Genomic DNA, 15348 nt, shown 5'->3' on the forward strand with positions numbered 1-15348 from the left:
AGAGAGAGAGAGAGAGAGAGAGAGAGAGAGAGAGAGAGAGAGAGAGAGCGAGAGAGAGATATCGAGATCAGACAGAGCTGGGACATCTGTCTTCTCCTGCCCTTGGACTTGGACATCAGAGCTCCTAGTTCTTGGGCCTTTAGACTCTGGTACTTCCACCAGTGTCCCTGCCCACCGACCCAAACCCCCTTGGCCTTGGACTGAGTGACACCATCAATTTTCCTGGTTCTCCAGCTGGCAGACAGAAGATCGTGGGATTTCTTAGCCTTCATAATCACATGAGCCAATCCCATGATAAATCTCTTCTTATAGATCTCTCTATATTTCATTGGTTTTGTCTCTCTGGAGAACCCTGACGAATACGTTCACCCCTTGGAAGACTCTGCGGGGTCACTCAGAAAACAGCACACTCCTTTGTGTCCCTGCCATAAAAGCTGGTGGCCTTGTTCTGCTGTGAGCATCCCAGTTTTGGAAGATGCGTTTTTTTCTTAGCGGCCTGTTCCCAGGAGGTGAGCAACTGACTCAGACTAAGCCTAATGGCCGAGGTTCCTCCAGCTCTAGCAAGTCGAGCTGCCTCTCATCTGTCCACTATTGGGTACTGTGAGCTTCTCCCTAGTCAGGCCAACGTGTTCCCAGAGACTCTTTTTCAGAGTGCAGTGAAATTGACATTTTGCAGGTCTCTGTGGAAAAGGAATGGCTTTTTTGGGATAGAATTGGCACTTTGGGTCCCAATATCACCTGTCACCTGTCATACTTACCCTTGTTGCATGACAGACATTTTTGTATCCTGTGGCCATGGCTCTTTGTTTGCATAATTCAGACGCTGCAGACTCCTGTGTGTGACATCAGCTACGATACACACAGCAATCTGTTTGCCTTGGCCAATTCCAGGACCATCACTCCTGCCCTCATCCAAGTGTACCAGCCAAACGTGCCTCACGTCCTAGAAAGAAAGCCCTTGGTGGGTTTGTTTTTGCTATGGACAGGCCTGTATTTGATTCAGCTTCATTTAATAAGACCTTGTTCAGACCCAGAGATGGATTACAAACTTCCACATCAATCTTCAGGGCCTGATCTTATTACAAACCACCACAAATATAACCATAAAAGCCCTATTGATTGATGTAGAGCTTGGTAATCCATCTGTCCCCATCCATTATTCTGGGGATAATTTTTCATTATCTGGATGGCAGCTGATTCCTCACGCATTAGTATACAGTGGCAATTACCAGAAGCAGAAAAAGCCCCCAAATTAGCAGGAACAATAACACCTGTCAGGAAGGGGAAGCAGGAATTCCTACACAGCATGCTTCTGAGCTCCGGGACCAGGTCTGAATTGCAAAGAGTTTGAAGATGGGATTCAGTGTTGACCTTGGAAGTGGAGAGGGAAAAGTTTGCTTGTGTGTTCCTTCCTTGAGGGCATAGAGTGTGTGCTCCCTTTAGATGACATCATTGTCAATCCAGTCATAGCCCCTGAACAGCTGACATGAAAACCTTTCCAGGATTGCTCAGGGGCCACAGGGTTTATGGGACAGGTGTTCCTGCCCAAGGTAGCTAATAGCCACCAGAAACTTGACCAGAGGGAATGTTATTTAAGGTGAGAGTATTGAGCGAGACATGAGTGAAGAAGGAGAGACATGAGTGAAGAAGAAGAGACATGAGTGAAGAAGGAGAAATGTCAAAGCCTCCCGAGAATGGTGCCATTTGCGCAGTGTGGGAAAAGTCCTTTCCACAGACCAATAAGAGACGGTCCCTCTCCACACAGTGATTCCATAATCTGAACTTTCTTGTGTTTGGCAAGATGCTGTTTCTTTATAACATGGAGAATATTGAGATAGACGTGGCTGAAATATTTCTAAGAGCCATCGAAGGAATCAATTGGTAAATTTCTGAGTTTTGATTTCCCAAAATCAAAAACCTGTGTAATTGACTTCTCAAGGGAAATCCTCATGCAGAGTGATTTATTGTCAAGTGGCTTCATATGGACAAACCCAGCAGGATGAGGCCGCTGCTGCTGGGTGTTAAGAGCCAGCCATAAACCAGAGGCTGTGGGTCTCTCTGAAACTGGCTTAACAGTGACCAGTGAAGAGACCAGCACACAGCAAAGCTTTGATGGTGGAGGGAGATGGTTCTAGTCCTTCAAAGTAAAAGATTGCAGTTTGATTCCAAGCATTAACCAATCATCCAAAATAGGAATATGCTTTTATTTAATCTATAAGCAGAGCCCTACCTTGAGCTACTCACTTAAATCATGTATCTGTAAACTGTGGTCCATGGGCCAAACATGGCCACTGCCTGTTTTTGTAAATCAAGTTCTATTGGAAAACAGCCCCATTTGCTTCTTTGCCCATTGCCTGTGGCTGCTTTTGTTTTTGCTACAACGGCGGAGTTGAGTAGTTGTGACTGAGGCCATACTGCCTGTAAAGCCTGAAATATTTACTGTCTGGTCCTTTAAGAAAAGGTTTGTCTACCTGGGATCCACATGAAGATTTACACGTGGAGGAAACTACTCCTGGCTCTTGGGGAGACTAAATAATGGGGTGCATGCTGTAAACACCACATGCATGACTTCTCCTGTGTTATTTTGCTTTCTTCTAAGTGAGCAGCCTTATCAAAGAGGAAATAATGAAGAGCCCTTATGAATTTTCCGTGTTTCAGCCTGCTTCCTAGAAATATTATTGGGACCACATGTCAGAAGTCCCAGTCCTTGTCCAACCATCATGAGGGTCTGTAGTTTATTCTCATAGGTTGTAACTTCCTAAGGAGGAGCCCGGGAACCCATTAAAACCCACGCTCCAGGTTTTGAAGCACACGGCTGTTTACTTTGCAAGAAAAGTCTGTGCAGGGGCGGTAAACTGTTGATCTTGAACTTATTTAACAACAGAATGTGGCCACAGGTGTGTGGGATTTGGATTTAGATGTTTGGTTTTCTTGGGGACGCTACAGCAGAGAATTACCTTTGTCCAGGCTCTGCTTGCTGACCAGGGAAAGTCATTTTTCTTCTTTAGCATCAGGCACCCAGTTTGTCAGACAGATACAAAAAAATGCAGGGTGGAGATGGGTTAAATCGATACCAGGTGTGAAGGCTTAGCTAGGTGCATCTAGGGGTCCTGTAGAAAGCATAGCTGTTGTATTGCGGGTGTGTGTCTGCCCAGACTCTCTTAGCTGGTGGTTAGCCCATAATGCACCCTTCACGTTTTAATGTGGGAAATCTATGAAGAAAATTTACACAAAAGGCAGGAGAAGGGCCTCTAGGGCGAGGCCAGTATCAGAAGTAGATCATTACCCTTCTTTCTGTTAACTTGGTTTCTGATTTTTTACCTCTTAGTTACAAGTTTAATGATACATCATGAAGCTAAGATCACATTATCATCAGCGTCACCTTTACCATCATCACCATCACCATTATCATATCACTATCATTGTCAGCAGCATCACCATCATTATCATTACCATCATCACATCACTATCACCTTCATCACCATCACTGTCATTATTACCATCATCATCATTACCATCACTATCATTATTATCACCATCACCATTATTACCACCATCACCATCACCACCATCATCATTACCATCACTGTCATTATCACCATCACCACCATCTTCATTGCCATCACTGTTATCATCATCACCATCATTATCATCACTATCATCACCATTCCCATCAGTATTACCATCATCACCATCACCATCACCATCACTATCATTATCGTTACCATCATCACCATCACCATCACTATTATCACCATCATCATCACCATCACCATCATTATCATCACTATCATCACCATTCCCATCAGTATTACCATCATCACCATCACCATCACTATCATTATCGTTACCATCATCACCATCACCATTATCATATCACTATCATTGTCAGCAGCATCACCATCATTATCATTACCATCATCACCACCATCACCATCACTAATCACCATCATTATCACCATCATCATCACCATCACCATCATTATCATTACCATCATCACCACCATCACCATCACCATCAGCAGCAGCAGCAACCTCCTTCTCATCACAAGAAGCACAGACACAGAATGAGCACATACGCTTCGTGACAGCGTGGCTTTCTCTTGACTGGGCCAGAGGGAGTGTGTGGGTAGAGAGCAAGAGGAGACTGCACAGGCAACCCACCTTCCACAGCCGTCCATCCTCTTCAATCCTTCCTCTGCACACGAGGTCTGAGTTGGGTCTCATGAAACTTGGCACATAGGGATTACCAGAGCTGGTAGACACTCCACTGTTGGTGGGATTAGGGGTGGTCCCTGTGGCATAACTCAGCTTTCAACTCATTAGCAAACCAACTTGACAGTCCCAGAGAAGGGACTTGTCCGAAGGTTTACAGCAGGTGCCACAGCTGGGGCACAGGTTTATGGGAGGTCATTGGCCAGAACTGCAGTGACTTTATTCAGGGGGCATCAGAGCAGCTGTTGCCTATGGGTGAGCATTACTAGTGCAGCAAGTACACAATAGGTGCAAAACAAACAGTTCCTGAATCAATGGGTAGAAGAGGACTTGGGAGAGACCCGCCACACTCATGTGTCTGCTCCACTGCTTGCCAGGTGTTGTTATTCTGTGGGTCCTGGAGGGGAATCCCTCATGAAAAACAACAATTACCCCCAGAGAGGGGGAAACAGGAAGACAAAGCTTGTTTTCTGGCCATGCCAGCGTTTAATCATTTATGAATAATTTCCCCCATGAGGATCATATCCAGCAGAGAGGTAACATCTGTTTAAGAGACTGTCCTTGGGAGGCTGCCAGAAAAATCTTGACACTGAAACCCACCATGCTGAAACACGCACATGCAGTTTTCTCACCCCAGCAGCCCAAGAGGTTGATCAGGTGTGAGGGGTAGGTCTCTGCAAAGCAGACACCAAGACGGAACCCCAAGTGGAGACAGGACCGTTGCTTGGATCTCAGGTGGAAGGACACGGGGAGATGAGTTGGAGGAGGTGCTGCCACCTGGGGGCTTGGCAGACTGCCTCACTGCCTTGATATTCCAGCTTCTCAGGTGCTGAAGTGGACCTTCGGGGTAGCCCTGGCTGGCTAGTAATGTCCCTAGCATCCTATATGTCCCAGGAAGTATGTGATAGATGTGTAGTCAGAGAAGAAGGTGGTCTGGGGGTAGGGACCAGAGGCAGGAGCTGTTGCAGACCTGCCTTCCTGTCTCCCCAGTCCTGTGTCTGTGGTTAGTGGCAAATGTTGCAGAAGGTTTTGGGACAGAGGTGGGGGATGGGAGAGAATCCCTGCTTTCTGCCATCATGCTTGTGGGTGTCAGCAAACAGCTCTTGGCCAGAGCTCTACCTGCCCCACTTCTGAAGTGGCTGTTCCCTGTCCTGCCGATTCCAGTGCCTCCCACCTCCCCATTCAGGGATTGGGGCCAGGGCAACAAGGCTAGACCATAGATTTTCCTTTGGGGCTGTGGGAAGCATCCACCCTTGGCCTGACACTTTCATTCCTGGAACCTCATGAAGCAGTGAACTTCTTAGCGAGGACTCTGGAAAGAGGAAGATGCCACCCCGTGACCTGTGTCTGTGAGGGTGTCACCTCATGTGCTCTTCTTTTTACCTCCCCAATATGTACTGGCCCATCCTGGCTCCCCCTAGGTCAGGCAAACCCCGCTCCCACTCATAGGCCAGCAGCCCTGGGGCTTACAATTCCAGAATAGAAGAGCGGAACTGGCCCAGGGTGTGAGGGGAGAAAGGGGTCACGGGGAATATCTCACCCAGAGCTGACCTGCCGCCGGATAGACGAGGTAGGTGAAGGGTTTGGCAGGTGCAGGAAAGAACACGGCTGCCCATGATCCAAGTCACAGCTTGGAGACTGAGAGGGTGGTGGAAGGAGAGAGCCCAGAACTGGAGCTCCCCCTTCCTGGACCCCAGGTGAGAGCAGCCTCATGCCCAGGGCCTGCAGTCCAGGAGGAGAGAACTGAGCACCTGTCATGCTGCCCCGAGTTCCCCACTGTGGATGGGACCTGGCATCCCCAGATGGGTTGGGGGGATGTGCCTTCACCTTTCCCGGCCCCCCCTCGCCTCCTGAACCTGGTTTCATGGGTGCCCTCTTCCCTCTTTCCTTCTTTCCAGGTCTGGCTGTCCATCAGATCATCACCATCACCGTCTCCCTCATCATGGTCATAGCTGCTCTCATCACAACTCTTGTCTTAAAAAATTGGTAAGGCTCCTTGGGCCCTTCTGGCCCAGAAATGGGGGACTGCAGGGGTTCCTGGGTGGTGAACACAGAAAGGCCCCCACTTCTCAAAGCCAGCCTGTTCTGCTGGCTTCTGCCCCGGGCAGTTCAGCTGCCATCCAGCGCTGCCCTTTGGCCCCGCCCCTATCCTGGTTTCCCTGCAGAAGGCCAGCGAGCCCAGCCTTCATGACAGAGCTTCTTGGGGTGTGTGTGGTCCCGGGTTCCAGATTCTTTTTCTCGATGCCAGTGTCCATTGGGATGTTGTCCACCCAGAACACAGTCCCTATTTCTTGTCTCCTCTGCCCCTTCCCTGGAAAGGTAGGGATGGGGCCCTTCTGCCAGCACCCAGTGGGATCCCACATCCCTCACTCAGGCTTGGCGGCTGGTCGCTGAACCAGGCCTCTTTGTATTCTTCGTTCCTCTCAAAGCCACTCTGTGTGCTGAACTAGGTTACCGCTTTGCTCCAGGCAGCCTGCCTTTGCCTATTTCCTCCTGGAAATTGGCCTACTTTGAGGCTGGCCTTGCTGGGTGTACACACCTGATAAGCCCCTGAGAAATCCGGGGACTGCTGGGAGACCCTGCTGTTCAAAAGCGCCTTGGGGATCTCACCTGCCTGCAGCCACTCCTCCAGCAACTGTGTCTCCTTTCGGCATCCAGGCTTGAAACTCCCTCATAGAAAAATAGACCCAAATGGTCCCCCTGCTGCCTGCACACAGCCATATGAATCAGACAGGGCTGATGGTGGAAGCTGCATCAGAGCCTCAGAATCACAGGGGAACACAAGAAAGTGAGAGAGAAGAAGACAGGCTCTGGGGTCAGAGGAGGTGGGACCCCTTGGCAGGCCACGGGAGGGTGGGAGGTAGCACAGCCCACAACAGACCTCCCACCCGGCTAGCGAGGGCTCAAAGCCACCTCCTGATAGGTAGCAAACTGGGACCCCGGGCATTTTCTGGAGACAGGCGATGAGAGAACAACACGGAGCTCACAGCGGGGCTTCTTAGGCAGGGGCTGGCCAGAGGAGGGGCTTTGGACCCCTGGACTGTGTGGGCGTATGGAAGGACACGTCCCACTGGCCATCTCGGTGAAGGGCTTCGTCTCCCCAGAGACAGGGGACTTTGTAGCCTCTTCTGTGACAGGTTGATGACAAGCCTTCATCTTGCTTTTCCCACACTCGAGCTTATAGCAGACCTTCAAAGAACCCTTTGGGAGAACAGCCGGGGAGGCTGGATGAGCAAGTTCGATGAAGTTCGATGAACCTGACCTCCCTCTGAGGAAGACTTTTTCTTGGGGGGCTGCCCCCTGGGTTTGGCATTCACCTTCTGACCTTGGTTTATGGGGTAGGGGCTTCTACTCCAGGAATCGGGATTCCTTTCATTGGGAAAACCAACGCAGGAAACTACCAAGACTTAGGAGACAGGCGCATCCCCCCGCCCCTTGCCTTCGCATAGCCCCTCCCTGTGCACAGGCCCTGAGCGTGAAGGGGAAGGCGTGGGCAGGGGAAATGGCCCCCAGTGTGGGCTCCCCATCCAGCAGGGGAGGGGCCTCCCAGCCAGCCCCCTTGTCCGTCCCGTGCTCTCATCATAGAAGCGGCATCCAGCGGCCCCGATTCTTGCTTTCTCAAATCCCTGGAGAGACAGGGGTGGAAGTCCCATGGTCACTGTAAGTGACCTCTGGAAGCCCTTGTGGTTCACAGGAGCTAGACCATAACAGGCAGGGCAGGCAGGACACGTCCCTCCACAGACTTGATCAGGGATGAAGGACACGCCAGCTCGTCATTTCCAGCTTGTGTACGTGCTCCCGGGTGGGGCTGAGGACGGGGGCTTTCTCACGCACCCGCTTTCCCCAAAGACGGGCCCACTGTCCATTCTGAGATGAAGGAACGGACCACCCCAACCTGTACCCAAAGGTTCCCACACGCTCTAGGCCCCTCTGGCAGGAAGGACCCACCACGGCTTTTATCCCGTTGAGGCGTTCATGGGGACACTGAGTCAGCACCATGGTCTGGCTGATGCTCTTTAGTGAAGCAGGTCCCTAGCTCTGCGATCACATGGCTCACCACTTACCCCTCATCCTCCCTGCTGTAATAGCCATATTTAAAATTCAAATTTCATTTTTTTTTTGGAAAAAAGAGTCGATTGCTTGATTGTGGTTGATCTTTCTGAAGAGGCTGGGAATTACCGTTTAATATGAAATGATGCGTAGCTCATGCCTGCAAGCGAAAGACCCACAATGGAAGTCTGGAGTTGTGCTTGTGGGTTTCTGGCCTCTGCCCGTCCCCCCACCCCAGCCTCTTTCTTTTCCAGCTGTGCCCAAAGCGGGAACACTCGTAGGAACAGCCACCAGCGGAAGACCAACCAGCAGGAAGAGAGCTGCCAGAACCTGACGGACTTCACCTCGGCCCGGGTGCCCAGCAGCCTGGACATATTCACGGCCTATAACGAGACCCTGCAGTGTTCACACGAGTGCGTCAGGGCGTCTGTGCCCGTGTACACCGACGAGACGCTGCACTCGACGACAGGGGAGTACAAATCCACGTTTAATGGAAACCGGTAAGCTTGGGCTCTGCTAGACCCTGCAGCTGTGAAGCTCTTGGTGGTCCCGACCCCCAGGGGCCGGGGTGGCTGAGCTGAGAGCTGTTGGTCGGTTTAGGTCTTCCCTGAGGTGGCTTTGAGGGCCCAAGCCAAGACGACCGCTAATTTGGCAAAACAAGAGAGGCTGGGTTGATAGCAACAGGGGTTCAGCTGCTCCCAGAGAACACAGTGGCTGGAATTTCGTTCCAGACCCCTGGCCGTGGGCAGTGGCGGGAAATGCATAGTCTCCCAGCCCTCGCTCTGAGCTGTCATCCTTCATGCCCCAGAGCTCAAAGGCCAGCCCCGTGGTGGTTATCGGCCTCCTAAATATCAAGAGATCACAACAGCCTCCCACCAGAGTCAGTGTCTCTGAGCCTTGTCAATAAAATGTCAGCGGCAAATTTAGCAAAACTATCAGATACCGACCAGACTACCGGACCGGACGTATGTTACTAAATGCTTCTCCTTTTTTATTTTCATGTGTAATCCCTCAAAGAAAATATACCCCACAACCATCCGTGGGAATATTTAAGAAACCCTTGAGTCAGCTTTCAAAGGTTTGTCCAGAATTAAATTAAAATATCAATAAGCTTTTCTTTAAGTGAGCATACATGTATGCATCGTTTTGTAAATTAAAATAAAACAATCTCCAACAACTTGAAGAAAGGAGGAGGCTGGGAGGCTGCCTCAAAGGGTCCACTGTGAGCAACAGAATTAGCACCCAGGGTAACACTGCCCCAGGCCCCCGGAAAGGGCTCCCCTGGAACCCAGGGCAAGGTGACTGGATTCAAGTTGTTTTAGAAGGGGCTGGCTGCGTGCTCCCTTTCGTTCTATTTGCTGATTTGTTCAGGGACCTTGGAGAGCGAGGGCTGCTGGGGCTGTCGCATCCATGGTTAACGTGTCTTTGTCCTGTTGGCTAGAATGAGCAGATGTTCCTGAAATACCTTCTGGCCATGCCTCTTCTTGCATGTCCACGTTGCATTCTGCCATCTGTGATATTCTCTGTCTTAGACATTCCCTTTCCTTGCAGGGGAGGATGGTGGTGCTCAGAGCCTCAGAACTGTTGTTCTAAACCTCAGTGGTTTTACACCCAGACGTTTGGGGAGCTCATGGGTGCCATTCCAGCCTTCCAGAAGGCTGAGTTCACAAATAACTGGCTAACAGATTTCCAAACCATTTCACTGAATATGTGGATGTTGGCTTGGATATGAATCTGGGCCAGCGACTGCTTGGGCTGTGTGGGTAGAGGGCAGAGGGCTGTGGGCTGGCCTCTGGTGCTTCACTTGTCCCACCTTCTGTGCTTGTGTTGTGCAGGGAGGTGGAGTGGGGGGATGTCCAAGAGCGGAGTTGGCACAGCTGGTGCTCTCAGGCCCTGGCACGGAAGCATCGGATGGAACGAGTTCTTGCCTTTTGGCCCAAGGTCATGCTCTGTTGAGTTTCACCGGCCTTGGGAAATAATAGCTTAGTCTCAAAGGTGACAAAATATGGGGGAGACGTTTTGGGAGCCAGGTTCCATCCCTTCTGTAATGTGCAATAAAGTGGGTCAAATCTGCCATCAGAAGCAGAGACTCCAGGCTCTGGGCTAATCCTGCAAATTCAAAAATGAAAATCTGGAGACGGCACAGCCTGCACAGCAAAGTGCTCATGTGCCCAGATTCCTCGGTCTGTGTCCTCCAAAGCCTGCCAGGGTAGAAAGCATTTGTGTGTGAGGACTTCTCCCAGCTACAGGGAATGGGGCCGGGGGTCCCTTCCTGGCAAGGCCAGGAGTCCACATTAGTGCTTCCTTTCTCAAGAAGCCAGTCAGTCTCCACCGCAGGCCTGCCCCAGCTTGCCTGTCATGTGTCAGGTACCAGCATGCCAAAGCCCATTTTTCTGTTCACCGCAGACCCTCCTCTTCTGATCGGCATCTTATTCCTGTGGCCTTCGTGTCTGAGAAATGGTTTGAAATCTCCTGCTGACTGGCCGAAGTCTTTTTTACCTCCTGGGGGCAGGGCAGACGCCATGTGTCTATTTCATGGTAGGTACCTCTCTTTGGACATTCCTGTTTTCCTTCCCTTTCCTCCCCTCCCCGCTGCCCTCCCCTGTACTCTTTGGGATAATTGGGAACCATTTTAGACATGGTGGGTGGATTTCCAATGGCATCACTTCTCTGAACATGAGCCAGGGACCTGGCCTTTTGATCTTGATGTTGGATTTGGTAGAAGTGCCCTCCCTATCCCAGGGGAAGAGAGTAACAGACACGCACACACCCTGATTCCACGTCCTCACTGCTTATCAGTGCCACTCCTTCCCTCAGGAAGGCCACGACGCCCGTGGCCTACATGGCAAGGAAAGTCATTCCCCGAAACAAGCGACAACTACAGCTCTCATTTCCCACAACAGGAAGAGATTAGGGCAGCGGCTAGGGAGGCAGGAATCGCGCCCCTGTCACATGTCTTTACATCGGGGGAGGGCGCAAGGCAGAATTAAAATACAATTTTGAAATATAAAAATAAAAGATAAGAAAGAAAATGATAAAGAAAGAAAGGGAAGAGTTGAGACATCTACTAATTTGAAGCCAGGAACCGGCACCAAAACAGGATGAATTTTCCACGCTCTGCTGGATGGGAACATTTGGTTTGCTTTCAGTGATATTAACTTTAATGCTAACGTTAAATTGCCTCCTTCTGTGCTGAGTCTTCGGAGCACTCGGGCTGCTGAGGGGAGAGAGCATTTCGCCCTCATGGCCTCACATCCCACGCATTCTATAAGCACGGCCCATGGGTGCGACCTGAGGTTTTCGTGTGGATTTCATGGTTCTTTTCGATGCTGGGCTTTCTCTGCATCCTCATATTGCTTCCTTACAAAGGTGACCTCTGATCCCTTCCATGAGTAGGGAGCCCTATTTCTAGGATGAAATACCAATATTTGAAAATAGCTTTTTCTTACTTTTTGCCCACCTGATATGGAGGACTGAATGGGCAACGTCGTCAGGGGCCCGGGGACAGGGAAGGTCTGAAGGACTCAGCCGGCTGCACCTCGCTGTGGCCGGGGAACCGGCTGTAGTCAGAGAAGGGAGTGAATTGGTCAGTTCCTCATCCTGGCACTAATGGACCGTGTGTTTGCTCCAAATCAAATCTCCAGCCCTCACTCCTTATCCTGAAGCCAATATGTTCTGCCAACTGGCAAAGAAATGTAATTAGATTAGAATGGGAACCGAGCTGCCCTGCAAAGGCCTCTGCTGCAGCAGGTAAGAGGCAGGTTGTCCCCCACCATTCAGTGGGGGGATGTGCAGCCTAGAGCATCCGTCAGAAGCCAGTGCCTTCGTCTGCCTCACTGCAGCGCCCCTCATGAAGGGAACCCCCTTTGGAGTGCCAACCAAGCTAGCCACAGCAAGCCGGCTTGCTAGCCGTGTAGTCCTCGACCCGCCTGGTTTTAAGGCCTCTGTAGGGACTGGGTCCTGGTGGTTGCCGGCATCTCTGTTATGATTTTTAAAATTTGTTAATGCGTAATTCATTGACCTGGGAGATGCAGGGCCTTAGGGTCAAAGACCCTCCGTCCCTTCCGCCAAGAGCCACAGGCCCACAGAACTGAAGAGGTCAACTCGAGCGGACAGCTCCCTAATATAGATACTTGCACGGCAGCTCGTGTACTTACCCAGTCCTCCCAGCAATTCCTTTTACAAGTGGGGAGGCTGAGGCAGTGGGCGGTTAAATGACTTGGCCGAGGTCAGTCAGGTTGTAAGTGGTGGGGCTGGATCACCCGATGGCTGCCTGGCTCCGGGACGCCCCCTGCCCACTCCAAAGGCCTGAGCCCCAGGATCCTTCTTTTCCATTAGAACAGGAAGCTGCAGCGCTGACTTTTCAAAAAAAAAAAAAGATAAAATAGGGCAGAAAAAAGGTGTTTTATTTACTCATCTGCCCCAGAAAACCTTCGTGTCTCCTCAGCCTGGTCCACCCCTTCCAGCAGCACAGGGCACTGAAGACCCCCCAGAAACACTGCTGGTGGGCTATCCCTGTGCTGCAGCCCGAGGCAAAGGCAAGAGATACGGGTGCTCCCAGATGGGCCCCAGGTGGACCCCACTTCCCAGCTGTGCCTGAGGAGCTGTTTCGGGACCACCGGCATTTACACAAGGAAACATCTCTGCATCTAAAGAGCTGACCCCCCTCCCTGTGGCTCTCAGGTAGGTCGTCCACAGAGTTCAGAAGAGCCTGTGAGACTTACTGAAGGCAGCTGCACTCAGCCTCGGAATCTGCCGACAGGAAGCCACAGCCCGCTCCTGGTGGCCTCCTCAGTAGCTGCGGACCAGGAGGGCTACACACACAGCCTCGTTAGTCCTTGATAAATGCTTGTAAGATTCCGTTGCCGCTTGCGGGACAGCACACTTACCACTCACTAGGGTGAAAGCGTTGGGATTCTAAGTGTCCCCTGAATCTTGCAATTAATGCCTGGACATGAGCATCGGGTGCAGAATAGCCAGAAACATCTCTTAGATTTGCTGGGGTCCTTATTGTGCCTAAATAAATAGCAATTAATAGGAAAACATTTAATTAAGGCTGAAGAGCCAGTGGAGCTACTTCTCTCTCGTACGGCTGGGAAGCCTCTCCAAATGCATTTTTAATGATGATGCGGTCGTTTGTTACCACACCGTTGTCTTCTAAGTCTAATCCATGTGCATGTTTGGGACCCAAAGGCAGCCAAATTCATTTTCCTGTAAGTGGTTGTCCGGAATGCCAGTGGCTGCTGGCGCAGATGTGGACCGTAGATCTGATAGATTCCAACACATTCTTGCCTCAGACCACCTTCGTGGTGGGGCCAGATTGCTCTGGACAAAGTGAAGCTGGCCTTTACGCTCCAAGGAAGGGGACCTCGAGAGCAGGCCTGCATTGGCTCTCGGACGTTAATTCACGGTCATCTTTCATGCAGCAGGTAAATTTCAGCAAACCTCATTAATGTTGATCTCTTTCCCTTTGCCAAGGCCGCTTCATTCTGAACGGAGCCTGCAAAGTCATAAAAGCTGTTGAATCCAAAGCAAGTGAGAAATAAATCATGCAGTATTATTATTTTCAAAAACACATTGAAGACATAACTAATAAAAAATGAGAAGTGCACCTGTGCCTTCCCACTTTGTTCTTCCAAAATGTACATTAATAGAATATCAAACTTTTGTTATTCAAAGGAGCCTATTTTTCAAAGCAACATCCGTACCTTTCTGGAAGCTGTTCTTCCTGAACTGAGAACGGTACCACTAAAACTTTGGGAGAAAGTGGCCACTTCAGAAATTCAAGAAATTCTGCTCTGCCCCAGGGACACCTGGCAGTAGCCTGTTTGCTTTTTTTTTTTTCCCCGCAAAAGCAGACATTGGTCATTACACCCAGTGACCCACTGTGAGGCGTACAGCCCAATGGGGCCAGGCCAGCCGAGGATCTCCTTCCAGGCAGCAGAGGGCAGAATTTATTCCAGATCCCAATCTGGAAGATGGCTTTGCAAGATACACACAGCTTTCCTTTTTGGCCAGGGAACCTCGGGTGGATGTTCACCTTCAGCCACGTTATTTTCCAGCCATGGGGTCCAGGCCCCACCTTATCTGTCTTTCCCAGCTGGCCTGGGATCCTCAGTCCTTCTCTGGGCTTAGTGCCAAGATGAGAGGCTCACGTGCTAGTGTGGCACAGAAAAACCCAAGAAGCTGAAGTTTGAGCAGCAGAGTTTTGGCAGAACGTGGACAACGTGAGACCCTCCTCCTGGGCCAGAGACTGTGACCACACCTTGGTCTTGCAGGAACCCTCTCCACCCTCTGCAAAGCCAGCGTGGCTCTGGAAATGGCCATTCAAGGTGCAGGATTGGCACCGTCTCTCTCTCCTCTCTCTGTCTCTCCCCCTCTCTACCTCTCTTTCTCTTTTCCATCCTGAGACACAGAGCAGAGAAAGATGCCTGTAGTCTTGGAAGAGGCTCCCTTCCCTGCATAGCCGGGGATGTCTGGCGCTCGGGACACAGGCTGCCACCCACTCACTGATCTTCCACGTCGTGTCTGTGGCTCCCAGCATCAGCATCTACCTGTAGTCAGTCCCCGGATGCGGTTTCCTGCCATTAAGGATGGGTCTCAGGGACTGAGGACAAAGCTGCTTCACACCCCTGCCGCGTCTCTGAGCCTCATCCAGTGTTGATTCCCTGCTCCAGGCCAGGCACAGAGCTGGAACCTGCATGAACCAGTGGTGAACAGGCAGGAGACCCCTGTTCTCAGGGTGCTGTCCTGCCAGCGGGGGATGCCTTGCACATCTGTCCAAATAAACTCAATGCAGATGGTCCCATGCCCAAGATGTCACCAAGCAAGTGCTCCAGGAGACAGAAGGAAAATAGGGGATGTGTGTGGAAGGAATGGAGCCATCCAGGAAGGCCTTCCCAGGGAGGTGATCTTTCCAGCCAAACCCTGAAGGATTTGAGGCTTGAGATTTGCAACGTGAAATCAGGGAACCTGGAACATAGAGAGGAAGAAGAAGAGGAAGAGCGAGGTGGAAAGGTGGCCAGGACCCAGGGCAGAAGGATCTGATTAACCAGCATGGGAAGTACAGGAGGCTTTCTTTTT

At 50.8% G+C, this 15348-nt stretch overlaps 1 protein-coding gene across 1 annotated transcript in view; it reads left to right on the top strand.

Moving 5' to 3' along the window:
* AJAP1 (adherens junctions associated protein 1) overlaps positions 1 to 15348 on the top strand; it is an 81418-nt gene that overhangs the window by 61488 nt on the left and 4582 nt on the right. The window contains exons 3-5 of the mRNA XM_011956848.1: positions 6114 to 6201; positions 8520 to 8765; positions 10672 to 10803. Coding sequence (XP_011812238.1) covers positions 6114 to 6201; positions 8520 to 8765; positions 10672 to 10744 — 407 coding nt within the window. The 3' untranslated portion in view covers positions 10745 to 10803. The remainder of the gene's footprint in view (positions 1 to 6113; positions 6202 to 8519; positions 8766 to 10671; positions 10804 to 15348) is intronic.

This window comes from Colobus angolensis, unplaced genomic scaffold (genome assembly GCF_000951035.1).
Source record: "Colobus angolensis palliatus isolate OR3802 unplaced genomic scaffold, Cang.pa_1.0 Scaffold426, whole genome shotgun sequence".
Taxonomy (NCBI): Eukaryota; Metazoa; Chordata; class Mammalia; order Primates; family Cercopithecidae; genus Colobus; species Colobus angolensis.